This window comes from Desmodus rotundus, chromosome 12 (genome assembly GCF_022682495.2).
Source record: "Desmodus rotundus isolate HL8 chromosome 12, HLdesRot8A.1, whole genome shotgun sequence".
Classification (NCBI taxonomy): Eukaryota; Metazoa; Chordata; class Mammalia; order Chiroptera; family Phyllostomidae; genus Desmodus; species Desmodus rotundus.
This window is the reverse complement of record NC_071398.1, coordinates 5,566,801-5,580,386: the sequence shown is the minus strand read 5'-3', so window position 1 is coordinate 5,580,386 and position 13,586 is coordinate 5,566,801. Positions and strand designations below refer to the sequence as shown.

The window sequence follows — 13,586 nt, the reverse complement described above, 5'->3', positions numbered from 1 at the left end:
ACCTACCATCAGAAAAATTTTAGTATATTACAGCAAAGTGGAAGAGCACTAATTCTGATTTTTGAAAAAAATGAAAGCAATTGGATGTTGCCTTCATTTATGCATTAATGCTGTCTTCTTATATTTCTTTGACAGGTGCTGAGGAGAAAATACTTGGAGAATTTAGAGAGACGTATAATCCAGCTGCTTCTGATTTTCATCTTCAAGCAATGATCCAGTCTGCTGGTAAATTGGTCCTTATTGATAAATTGCTTCCCAAAATGAAAGCAGGAGGTCATAAAGTGCTCATCTTCTCTCAGATGGTACGCTGCCTAGACATCCTGGAGGACTATCTTATACATAAACGGTAAGGCGCACAATTCATCCCCTGAATTATTCGGCGATTCTATTAAGTGTATGTCGTAGAGGCTTTTGCAGCACTGTACTGTAACCCAGCTTTTCTCACGTCTCTCTCTCCATCAAGATAGGGCCCTTCACATCTGTCAGTACCGATTGCGTAAGATTATGTGTAGGGTGTTTTCCTAACTTACTATGTTGCAGTAGTACGCAGGGCTAAGGAGATTGATTAAGAAAACTTCTCAAACTGACTATTTGTTGACTTAGGAATGGATTCATAATGTAAGTGTACACGTTATTTGATTTGTAAACTTTGCAGCAATGAGATTTTAAACAGACTTATAATCATCTTCAAAATGGAAAAAAAATGACTCAAGATCTTTTTCAGGTCTATTTCATTGTTACAGTTAGACCCTGAACTTTCTGCACTTTTATGCCTATCATACAGTATCTAAAATTTGTTAGGCTTTGGTCTTTTCTTATTAGTTTAATGTGGGATTTTTGCATTGGTCTTTGGTTCATGGTAGATAGTATTAAATATTGCCTAGTATAGCGATTTAACATGCAACATCTGACTGTTTAGTCAAGGACACTGACCTGTTTTCCCTTAGATTGTCAAATTAAAAAATGACAACAGCCAACGCAACAATAGCCATCCAGTGTGAATGAATCAAAATCATACCTATTATTTCTGTCAGATTGGCAAAAAATACATATTTTTTGGAGTGATGCAGAATTTAATCATTAGTGTATGTGTGCCATGAGATGAAAAAGGTTGAAAACCCCTGGTCTAGTCAGCATGTGGTTACAGAGCATTGGCGGTGCAGTGAGGTACCCACAGATTTATATAAAAAGGAGTCTGAAGATTGACCTGTAGGTTTTAGTTCAGTGGATTCTGAATTGAATAGATAAGTGAAGGTATATACTAGTCTATATTATCAAATTATTTTTTATTTTTAGTGCCTTTTTTAGTGTCAGTGTTCCACTTTTTTAGTGTCATTTAAAAAGGTGTATTTTTCTCAGTTTTATACCATATTAAGTCCAAGAAAGATGAAATTGATTTATAAGATAAATTTCATGGAAAAACCCAAATTTCTTCTTTTTAAAAAGATTTTATTTATTTATTTTTCGACAGAGGGAGAGAAACAGCAATGTGTGGTTGCGTCTCTCAGGCCCTCTACTGGGGACCTGGCCAGCAACCCAATCATGTGCCTTGGCTGGGAATCGAACTGGCGACCTTTTGGTTCGCAGGCAGTGCTCAGTCCACTGAGGCACACCAACCAGGGCAAATTGCTTTTTAATTTTATCGTAAAACTTCAAGTTGCAGGAAAACAAGACTTTACATTTGATAGAATGTGTCTTCATTTTTATCATATCTATCTAAATCTATTGACTTTCTTTTGATAGATATTTATATGAGCGAATTGATGGAAGAGTCAGAGGGAATCTTCGACAAGCTGCTATAGATCGATTTAGTAAGCCTGATTCAGATCGATTTGTTTTCCTGCTGTGTACCCGAGCTGGTGGGTTGGGCATCAACTTAACTGCTGCTGATACATGTATAATTTTTGATTCTGATTGGAATCCTCAAAATGACCTTCAGGTAAATAAATTCTTCAACTAAGAGAATGAAATTTATTTTTAAAATTTTATAACTATTTTCGATAATGCACCTCTTATATATCTGGACAAGCTAGCATGTATATTTCCCTAAGTAATATTTATGCCAAATAAAACAGGTGAGTTATTTTAATTTTAATTTAATGGCAATAAAAGATAATACACTATACTTATATATCTTACTAACTTCTTAAAAGGTTTACCTACTTGAGTACACTCTCTAATTGTTTAAAGTGTATTATGTAAATTTGAGAAATGTGTAAGATTTAAAAATAACCTATTTATAATACATAAAATTTTCAGTTCATTTCCTTAAAAATAAATACTTGCTTTTTCTAATTCAACTTCTCAATCATTATACAGGATAGTATGCACAGAATTGAAACATGAATGTTTTTTATGAACTACTATAGAAAATTAAGGTATTTATTTAAGAATGTGAAATGATTTTGTAGAAACAGGAATACTAATTAGAGTGATAAAGGAGTCAAAGTTTGCAGAAGATAAGCTGTGTAGGAAAGATGACAAAGTGAACTATAACAGAAATTCATCTTTTTTATAAAAATATGTATTTATTTATCTTTTAGAGGGAGGGGGGAAGAGGGAGAGAAACATCATTGTGCAAGAGAGTATTCAGTCCAGCCATGTGCCCTGACTGGGAATTGAACCGGTGACCTCTCTGTTCACTGGCTTGCGCTCAGTCCACTGAGCCACATCAGCCAGGGCAAGAAATTCATCTTTTATTGTCCTTGATAGTGAATTGTGTTGCAATTAATATTATTACTTTAGATAGATAAAACACCAAAAATAGTAAATTGTTATGTAAATTATTCCTGCCTCAATAACAAACATTTTTAACCTTTCATTTGTGTAACTATATGTAATCTAGTTCCAAATATGAAAAGTTTATCCAAAATTAATAGATTAAACCAGGGCATACTATAGAAGCCAGTTAGTAAGTATTTTAGGCTTTGTGGGACACATAAGGTCTGTGTCACACATTCTATGTTTATTTGTTTAACAGCCCTTTAAAAATGTAAAAGCCTCCCTGGATGGTGTGGCTGGGTGGATTGAGTGCAGGCCTGCAGACAAAAGTGTCGTAGGTTCAATTCCCAGTCAGGGCACATGCCTGGGTTGCAGGCCAGGTTCCCAGGGGGGGATGCGTGAGAGGCAACCACACACTAATGGTTCTCTCTCTTTCTCCCTCCCTTCCCCTCTCTAAAAATAAATAAATAAAATCTTTAAAAAAAAATGTAAAAGCTGCCTTGGCTGGAGTGGGTCAGTGGATTGAGTGCTGGCCTGCGAACCAGAGGGTCGCTGGTTCGGTTCCTGGTCAGGGCACGTGCATGGGTTGTGGGCCTCTGAGAGAGATCGATATATCTCTCACACATTGATGTTTCTCTCCCTCTCTTTCTCCTTCCCTGCCCCTCTCCCTAAAAATAAATAAATAAAATCTTTAAAAATAAATAAATAAATAAAAATATCTTTTTTTTAAAAAAAAGGTAAGAGCTATTCTTAGTAGCAGGCCAGATTTGAGTAACAGGGTATAGTTTGCCAGTCCCTAGGTTAAACCCAAATGGTAATTACTTGCCTTTGGAATGCATATTTATACTTAGAGCTCAGCACAATGCATGTAATGCTCTAAAAGTTAATCTAGAATGAAATAATAAAGTCGTATTGGAGAACTGAAAATACTTTCAGATTCCCGAAGTTCTCCCTCTCACTTGATTTTTCCTGTTATAGAATAATAAAATATTTGGCCCTTTATACTTTCTCTAGACCTGGAGCACAGTTGTTCATTCACCGTTCTGACTTCCAATGGCTACAGAGTGTATATGGATAGAATAAAGATGTCTACAAAGATAGCATCAATGCCACCTATAAATTGTAAAGTCACAATTTTAATTATCTGAGGATCATGCAAAGGCGAATAATAATTTGGGAGAAAGACCATTGATTCTATTGAAACATTAGAGTCCAAATTTATTATATAAATTTGTAGCAGGAACTCATGATGAATATTAAGCTCTTCACCCATCACAACCAGCACCACCACTGCCCCACCACCCCACCTACCTAGTGAAAAAAAAAATTAATCTCTTATGTAGTCTCTGGTTTCTCTACTTTCAGTATGTCTACATATTAGATAATTACTTCTTTCTGTTTAAATACAATTTAGGTCTCCAGAGTTACTCACCTTAGGTTTTTGTCCCCTGCTTAATTACCCAGTGTAACTAAAATATATTGAAAAGGTTGTTGATAATGTAGGCTTAAAGGTGGAATTGCCAAACAACTAAAATAATGTATTCATAGAATTGACATTTGTCTAAAGTTTTGCCGATGGTACTCTCTTTTAAAAATAATCATTCTCACCCTGGCTGTTGTAGCTCAGTGGAATGGGTGCGGGCTGCGAACCAAAGGGTCGCCAGTTCTCTTCCCATTCAGGGCACATACAGTCCAGGTCCCCAGTAGGGGGCGCATTGAGAGTCAACCACATATTGATATTTCTCTTGCTCTCTGTATCCCTCCCTTCCCCTCTCTCTAAAAATAAATAAATAAAATCTTAAAAAAAAAAAATGATGATTCTTCAATGATTTATATTCCCTGAAATATAAGATTAAATTTGAACTTGTAGCTGATTGTGGAATAATTTCTTATTTTAGTAAACTCTACTTTCATTATTAGAAAACATTTATAGATAATTCAGTAACAAATAGGTCTAAAAATTCTTACATGCTTTTATACTCCATCAAGATATGATACCATTAAGTGCCTTTTAGGTGATGTCTGTTTGCCATTTTGTGAAATAAATTTATGACTTTTCATTTTTCTTACAGGCTCAAGCTCGTTGCCATAGAATCGGTCAGAATAAAGCAGTGAAAGTCTACCGACTGGTAACTCGTAACTCATATGAGAGAGAGATGTTCGACCGCGCCAGTCTGAAGCTGGGCCTAGATAAGGCCGTATTACAGAGCATGAGCGGCAGAGAAAGCAATGTTGGTGGTGTATGTATCGCTTGGGATTTTGTTTGCGTTTACTTTTGAACTCAGGGTATTATTTCATTTTGATCCCTACTGAACACTTAAATAGATGTTTTTTTCTATGGAGGCATTTCAAAATAGCGTGACATTTAGTTAACACTTTTGATCTTGTTTTGTTTGTATAGCTCCAGTGCTTGTGAATTCTAAGAATATGTTTTCAAGGAAATTTTTTGCTCTGCTTTTAGTATGTTTGCATCATGGCAGAGGAAAATAGAATTTGTAAATTTTTCTGCATCTTTCTATACATTGTTTTTCATAGTTTTTAGTGTCAAACTACCGCCATTGGCTTTGTCTTGTAATAAATAATGTTTTTTGTCACTTCCTCCATCAAGATTATTATTATTTTTTTTATTTCATTTATTTATTTGTTGGAGAGGGAAAGGGAGGGAGAAAGAGAGGAGAGAAACATCTGTGTGTGGTTGCCTCTCGCATGCCCCCTACTGGGGACCTGGACTGTATGTGCTCTGACTGGGAATCGAACCAGTGACCCTTTGGTTTGCAGGCCAGCACTCAGTCCACTGAGCCACACCAGCCAGGGCAAGATTATTTTCCTATATCTTGTGCTTATAACAACTCTAGAATCCTATTACTAAAAATCCAGGTACTTTATAGGTCACCTGCCCCATAGGCTTTGCTTTAACTTCAGATATTTTAGGCAAATGGCAAATCACATGTTAAAGATAGTAAAGAATAGTCAATAATTTCAATGTATTCTTTCAGAGAATTCTCTCTTATGTACATCCAAACCCCCAATTTAAATATGACCTTGTGTTTGACATTCTTTAGGAATATTTCCTCATTTTATGAACCTAAAGAAATTTTGTTCCCAAAATTACTTTCTCCTCAGATTCAACAGCTTTCCAAAAAGGAAATAGAGGATCTGCTTCGAAGGGGTGCTTATGGTGCCATTATGGAAGAAGAAGATGAAGGTTCTAAATTCTGTGAAGAAGATATTGATCAGATTTTACTACGTCGTACAAAAACTATTACAATTGAGTCAGAAGGACGTGGGTCAACATTTGCTAAGGTAACAATTTGGGGAGGGTAAAACAAAATTTGTATCTTGACAGGAAGCATTAATAACTATACATCTATCCTATTTGGGAAAATAATTTAAAACTTTATTAACTGCCTTTGGTATCTTCCTCCCTCTTCTCTTTTTCTTTTCCTTTCATTTCTTTTCTCTTCCTTTCATTTCTTTGTTTCCTCTTTGTTTGTTTCTCTCCCTTCTTACCGCGCCCCTCTTTCTTTCCTCAATAGAAACATGCTAACCTTCTCTCTTGCATTCATTTGAGGAGGTTTTATTGCAGTGTTATGTCCCACCTGCACTGATTCATCCAGATTTTTCCTTTCCACATTGTCTCCTGTCTCCATCCCCCTCTCTACTAATGGAGAGATCTTTCTTTATCTTTGCGGAGGTCACTTTTTTTTTTTTTCATGTAGTGCAGGTGTTACACCAAAAGAAATGATACCAGTCTTTAAATGAAAATTTTTCTCTTGCATTCATTCAGCAAACTAATGAAATCTGGTGTCAGGGCCTTATTTGCTGGAAATGCTAAAATGTCTTGCTAAAAAAAAAGAGTAAAGGAGGAAATGGTTGATTCTGTGTAAAAAGGGAGCTAAAGATTCAGGAAAGCCTTTGCAAAGAATATAACATTGTAGCTAATTCTTTAAGGCAGTGTGCATTTCATTGTGTTTCAAAAAGAGAGAGAAAGTGGCATAGATGAATGATATGTGATTCATGAATCAGATCTCAAGGAACATGGTATAGGAATGCATGGATGTTCAGGATGAATTAAACGGTGGTGAAAATGAAGGGTTGGAGAGGTTGGACCCGAATTGTGAGGGGTGCAGAAAAATTCCACTTTGAGGAATTTGAACTTGATCATGAGGCTGTTAAAAAGCTTTTAAATCCCTTCAAGCAGAAAATGGACATAATGCAATCTAATTTAGTAATTTAACCCTACATCAGAGAACTAGTTTGAAAGGAGAAAGATGAGAGGCAGGGAGATCAGATAAGAGGCTCATGCAGGAAATGATCTTGGCTAAATTAGGGAGATAGAGAACCACTTGAATCAACAAGAGTTGATGATCAGATAGAAGCTTGGGAAGGAAGAGACAAAAATGACTGAAATTTCTGGCTCAAGTAGCTAGGAGGGCCCTGGTGTCACTAAATAAGAGAGAATGCAAGAGAAGGAAATACATATGCAGAAAATAAAGTGCGGGAACTGTTGTATTTGTGGCATTTACAATGCATCTAAGTAGAGATGTCCAGGAGAGTTGCTAGGATACAGGTGTAAATTTGGGATATAATAAATAATAAATCAGAAGAAAGTAGTATTGTGGAAAGAAAAGTGCTACTGCAAAAGCATACGGCTGAGAACTGAAGCTAGCCCTGATTGGGCAGACGTACCCGGGCTGCAGCCTTTTCCCTGAGAGGCCTTGTTTACTTTGGGTTCCTTGGCTCTACCCAAGTTGTCAACACACTGTGCACAGATACTTTTCTTTTGTGCCTGAAATTGCCTGAAATATGGTTAATTCAAAAAAAACATTAGTCTTAGAAATCACCTTTGTTGCCTTAAGCAGATGCTGTGCTGTTTCACACCATTGCAGTTGAGAAATTGTTCGAATATATGTGTGCATGCTAAGTTTCAGACTCTATTCACAGTAAATGTTTTAAATATGCTTTGACATATTTTTCCTTTAGCTTCAAAACATTTAAAAAGAACTGCCATTCTGTGTTTCAGGCAAGTTTTGTGGCATCTGGAAATCGAACAGATATATCCTTAGATGATCCCAACTTCTGGCAAAAATGGGCTAAAAAGGCAGAAATAGATATAGATACCATCAGTGGTAGAGTAAGTATTTCTTTCCCATTAAGAAAGTACCTGTTGGGATAATTTTGTAATATTATAATATTTTAAGGTATCGAACTATGTACTTAACAAAATAAATTTATCTGCATAAGTAAATTGATGTAGGGTAGTAGAATGATCACATTGAGTCAGACATTGCTTCAATTTCATACTTGTGATGTCATGATAGGTTGTAATACAAGGAAAGTTTAATTTGGGGTACTATTTATATCTTTTAACATTATAATGTGTTTTAAAAATTTTTTACATGTCTTCAAGTTGTGTGTGTTCTTTCTTTTTTGCTCTTCATCTTTGTGTCAGATCCCATTAATGGCGATCCATTCAATTGTACCCATCTTGTATCACAAAATATTCCATCCTGAATAGCATTTGTTTGTTTCCTCGTTAGTCTGACCCTCAGGACTACAGATTACTTGTGAGCAAAAGCTGTCATACTTACCTCTGTATCTGCAGCCCATAACGTAGTGCTTAACTTAGAGAAACTTCTCAGTAAGGGAAAACGCATGTTAACATAGGTTTTTTTGAGTGAATGAAACTAAATTGAGCATAGTGTGTTCATATACTACCTTGCTCTCTGTGTATTAGAGTAACTTTTGGAAAGCACTGAAATAGTTTCTAGATCTGTCAAAATATTTATATCATTTGACCAATATTTTTAGTCTAGTTTTCCTTCTTTTGAATTTATCTTTAGGATAAACTTATTAGATCACAAAGGTTTACCTTAGCATTTATGTTAAAAATTTAAAACAATCTACTGTAAATTATGAATTAGGTGAAGAAAATCATGATCCATCATGATCCATTTATGAATCTAGCTTAAAATATATTTTATGGTTATTGCAGACACATAATACAGTAACTTTCATATTATTATAAAGTCAAATACCAAATTCTTTTTAATCCTATTACTGTAATGTAAAATTATGTATGTATGGTAATAAGGATTCAAAAGGAATGTAAAAAATTTTAAGTTTATTTCATAGGTTGGTTAAATTGATAGTAATTTCTTTTTTTCGCTTTCCATAATAACTTTTTATACAATTTGAAAGGTGAAAATATAAGACAATGTTAGAAGCCCAATAGTAAAAGGGCCTTCAAGTAATAGCTGTTAAATTTTACAGAACAGCTTGGTTATTGACACTCCAAGAATTAGGAAGCAAACAAGACCCTTTAGTGCCACAAAAGATGAATTGGCTGAATTATCTGAAGCTGAAAGTGAAGGAGAAGAAAAGCCCAAACTCCGGAGACCCTGTGACCGTTCGAATGGCTATGGAAGAACTGAATGCTTTAGAGTAGAAAAAAATCTACTGGTTTATGGGTAAAATACTATTTTTAACATTTACTGTTAGTAGTCTGCTCTGAAAAGCTACAGAAAACATACACTGTATTCTAGTATATTTTTTACCTTGTTAAAAATAAATAAAATCTATTTTTAAAGTTTCCTCAATTTATATGTTTAACATGTTCAATAGCGGAATGATGGGACCTTCTTAAGTTTTAAATTATAAATATATCACCTAAAGTTAAACTCCTTGTCCTGAGATTTGCATATTTACTAATACAAAATGAATAATGTTATACTTTAAGGAATAAAATATACTAGAAATTACTAGAGCATGGCTCTGCATTTTACTCTTGGGGAAAAACTTTATTAGGTAAATCCTATTAATGATGAAGTATGTTTTTTGCAGTTTTCATGCCTTTTATCCATGAGATATGGTTTTCTTTAGACCTTGACTCAACAATAATGTAAATATATCTTTTTCAACCAGATGGGGCCGATGGAGAGAGATTCTATCTCATGGTCGTTTTAAAAGGCAGCTAAATGAGCATGATGTAGAAATAATTTGCCGAGCACTCTTAGCATATTGCCTTGTTCACTACCGAGGAGATGAGAAAATTAAAGGCTTCATATGGGATCTCATTACTCCAACTGAAGATGGACAAACACGGGAGCTACAGAATCATCTAGGTAAGAACATTCTTTTCTTAAAGTTTATTTTTATTTATGTAATTATAATAGTATTAAACATAGTGCCCTATAAAACAATGTAGTGTTACAATGTTAAAGAACCTTTATCCTTCACCCTCAATTCAAGTTCCAACTTAGAAAACACCAATGTTATCAGTTTTATTGGGCTTTACTACATACTGTTGTCAAACATGTAAAGGCTTACAAGCTGTTGACCCAATAGTACGTCTTAGGGGTCTTCCCATTTGAATTCATATAAAATTTTCTTATTTTTTTAAACTCCTGCTTACTAAAGTGTGAATATTTCATAATTTATTTTGCATCCTCTTTAAAGCTGGACATTTACAGCATTTTCAGTTTTAGGCAATTGGAAAACAAGTTTCAGTGTAGATCCTTGTACATTCTTCCTTGTGCACATGAATAAATCTTTCACTAAAGTAAATGTAAAGAAATAGAATTGTTGCGGGGTGGGGGGGGGCGTTGTGTCTTTAGTACCTAAAATGCGGTCTGTGGATTACAGCATCAGCGTCTGGTGGGCTTCTTTAGAAATGCAGAACCTTAGGCCTCAGTCTCATTGCATCACAGTCTACATTTTAACAAGTTCCTTAGCAGTTCTTATGTAATTAGAGTTTGGGAAACAGATACGCATTTTAAATTTTCATAAATAATTTGCTGTCAAATGTGGCTTTAGCACTTTACAGACCAATCCCAGGTATATACAGGTATCTTTTTCTCCACAGCATTGCTAACAGAATGTTCTTTTCAGCATAAAATAATTGAATTTTCTTTAAAGATTACTGTGCCCTTAAATTTGTGTTAAATTTTGTTTTATTCGATCAACAAATACCTGTTAAAGTGTCTGGTACATGCTTATTGCCCTTGGTTACTGGGACGATAAGAAGAAACAAGATAGACAAGACCCCTGAACTCATGAACCTTAGTTTCTGGTCTGGTAGACCGATATAGGGAGAAAGTAGGTAAATTAACTAACCAAAGATTGTGACAAGTACTATGAAGTAAATGAAGTGCTGAGTTGGAGAACAACAGAAAGCTTCTGATTTAGGATGCCGTGGTCTTTGGAGGCCTGTCAATGAGATTGTTACTGTGAAGAGCTGGCTTCCAGGAACCATGGAAGAGTCAGGAAAATATAATTTCACTCTTCCTTGAAACCCCACTTCTGTCAATAAATAGACAAAATTGAAGGCATTAAGCTTGACAAATTCTACAGGCAAAAGTCCTAGTTTCTTTAACAAATAAATAGCAGTAGGGGAGGAAATGCATAAACCAGTGGTTCTCAACCGTACACGACTGTGTGCCCAGATCCCATCCGCACCCCGGTTGTTGCAGCTTTGAGCCTGTCCCCAGCCTCTAGTCAGCAGAGCCCGCATCCACAAACACCTCCCACAGCGAAGAACTATGCAGCCCAAATAAAATGCACCTGGTCCCGACTTCATGACGTTTGACTTGTGATTTTTAGACTTTACGATGGTGTGAAAGTGATGCGCAATTAGTAGAAACTGTGCTTGGGATTTCGAATTTTGGTCTTTCCCCAGGCTACTGACATGTGGCGCAGTACTCATTTGTAAATGCTGGACAGTGGCAGGGCCACAGCTTTCAGCTGGCTATGGGATCACGAGGGAGCAGCCAGTCCTCCATAGTGTATTTCCAACATAGGATGATTTTGCCCATCTGGGAGCTAAAGTTAGTGTAAGTGTTCTGAGCTCAGGTAGGCCAGTCCGGGCTACGATGTTCAGTAGGTTAGGTGTATTCCGTGCATGTTCAACTTAAAATGGGCTTTTCAGGATGTAGCCCCACAGTAAGTTCGGGAGCATATGGAGTGCTGAGATGGAAAAGTCCTGCTATTAACTAAAACAGATTTAAGAGTCTTCAACCAGTTGTAATGTTTGGTCCACATTTGGATTCTAATTAAAACCAAAAACCCAGTGGAAAATTTAAAATTATTTGTATTAGTTAATTAAACAACAAACAGTACAATAAAATTTAAAAAATAAAATGTTTATTAGATAATTGTAAGTTTGAATACTAAATGTTAAGGAAACATTGCATTTCTTAGGGATGACAATGGTGTTTAGTTGTTTATTGTAGAGAAAGCCTTATCTTTTACATATGACTAAAAGAAGCAGATATTTATTGATAAAATGATTAATGTCTTAGATTTACCTCAAAATAATTTGTGAGTTTAGGAAGTGCACCAGGGTATGGTTGAAACAAAATTGGCTGTGAGTTGATAATTCTTGAAGTTGGATGACGGGACATGGTGATCCATCATATTATTCCAACTACTTTTGTACATGTTAAATTCCATAATTATAAATAAATAGGCATAAATCCTCAAAAGTGGAGAGAGTGGGAGAGGAAATAGCAGCACAATTTAGGAACATAGAAGCAAATAGATTAGTGTAATTAACTTCAGCAACCAGAGAGAACTGCATCTTAGGTAAGCAGTAGGAAAAAGCAACAGCACACTCACGTGCTACACACGTAATCGAAAAGATTCAGGAGTTTGTGACATCAGAAACCTCTGCAAATGGATGCTAAAGACAAGGGCTTTGATGGAAAGTTGTTTAGCCCTGGCCAGTGTGGCTCCGCTGGTTGGAGCATCATCTGTAAAACGAAAGGTCATGAGTTTGATTCCCAGTCAGGGCTTGTGCAAGAGACAACCGTTTGATGTTTCTCTCCCTTTCTCTCTCCCTCCAGTCCCCCCTCTTTGAAATTAATCAGAGTGTCCCTGGGTGAGGGTATTTTTTTTTTAAGTTGTTTAAAAGGGTGTCTGATCCCTAATTGCCCTCTTCAAGTCCAGGTAACCAGGATGAAGACTGGCTGAAAGTTTATTCTCTGAAAAGGATAAAAGATAGGATGTCTGGGTTGCATTGATAGTTGAGGTATGGAGCTACCAAATGGGGATTAAGTGAAAATTTCTGTATATTGGACAATACCATACTGAAGAAAGAAATCTAAGGAGTTTTCTGTAGTGAATCTGACCAGGCCAAAACCTAAATTATAATGACAGGAAAGAAATCAGTGAGATTGCACTTCAGTGAGTCCACAGCAGGAAGCTGTGCACATTCAGAATACCTATTAACTTTTTTGTCTGTCGTTCTTAAATATGAACAAACAACCCAGGTTTATGAAGTCTGAGGAAAATCTCTAATATGAAAGATAAAGAATAAAAAGAAACCCATAAATTGAACTTGAAGTCAATAAGGACTATAAACGGAGAAGATAACTTTTTAAAAACTATCATTAATAGCTTCAAAGATATTTCAAATACATTTTAATTTTGAAAGAAGGGTTAGGTATTGTAGAAATATTCAAAGCACAAACAGACCTCTTTTAAATTATAAGTTACATCATAAGTAGCAGAAATGAAACAATAAATAGGATTTAATGATGCATGTGAGATAATTTTGTTAGGGAAAGGTTTAAACATATGGAATGTCTACTGGTTTTATTAGAATTTTTTTAAATTTTTAATTATTTTTAGAGAGGGGAAATGGAGGGAGAAAGAGAGGGAGAGAAACATCAATGTGTGGTTGCCTCTCACATGGTCCCCACTGGGGGACGTGGCCCGCAACCCAGGCATGTGCCCTGACTGGGAATTGAACCGGCGACCCTTTGATTCGCAGCCCGCGCTCAATCCGCTGAGCTACACCAGCCAGGGCTTATTAGAAAAATTTAAGTATGAATGTTTTTAAGAGGGCTGGAATGCAAAATAATATT

The 13,586-nt window shown here is 35.8% G+C and overlaps 1 protein-coding gene across 17 annotated transcripts in view; it reads left to right on the top strand.

The window, feature by feature from the left end:
- Positions 1-13,586, top strand: part of CHD9 (chromodomain helicase DNA binding protein 9) — a 116,442-nt gene that overhangs the window by 66,568 nt on the left and 36,288 nt on the right. For all 17 annotated transcript variants that reach the window (XM_053915964.2, XM_053915963.1, XM_053915960.1 and 14 more), the window contains 7 exons: positions 136-346; positions 1,744-1,939; positions 4,794-4,961; positions 5,845-6,024; positions 7,745-7,855; positions 8,995-9,191; positions 9,646-9,845. In XM_053915964.2, the coding sequence (XP_053771939.1) occupies positions 136-346; positions 1,744-1,939; positions 4,794-4,961; positions 5,845-6,024; positions 7,745-7,855; positions 8,995-9,191; positions 9,646-9,845 (1,263 nt within the window). The remainder of the gene's footprint in view (positions 1-135; positions 347-1,743; positions 1,940-4,793; positions 4,962-5,844; positions 6,025-7,744; positions 7,856-8,994; positions 9,192-9,645; positions 9,846-13,586) is intronic.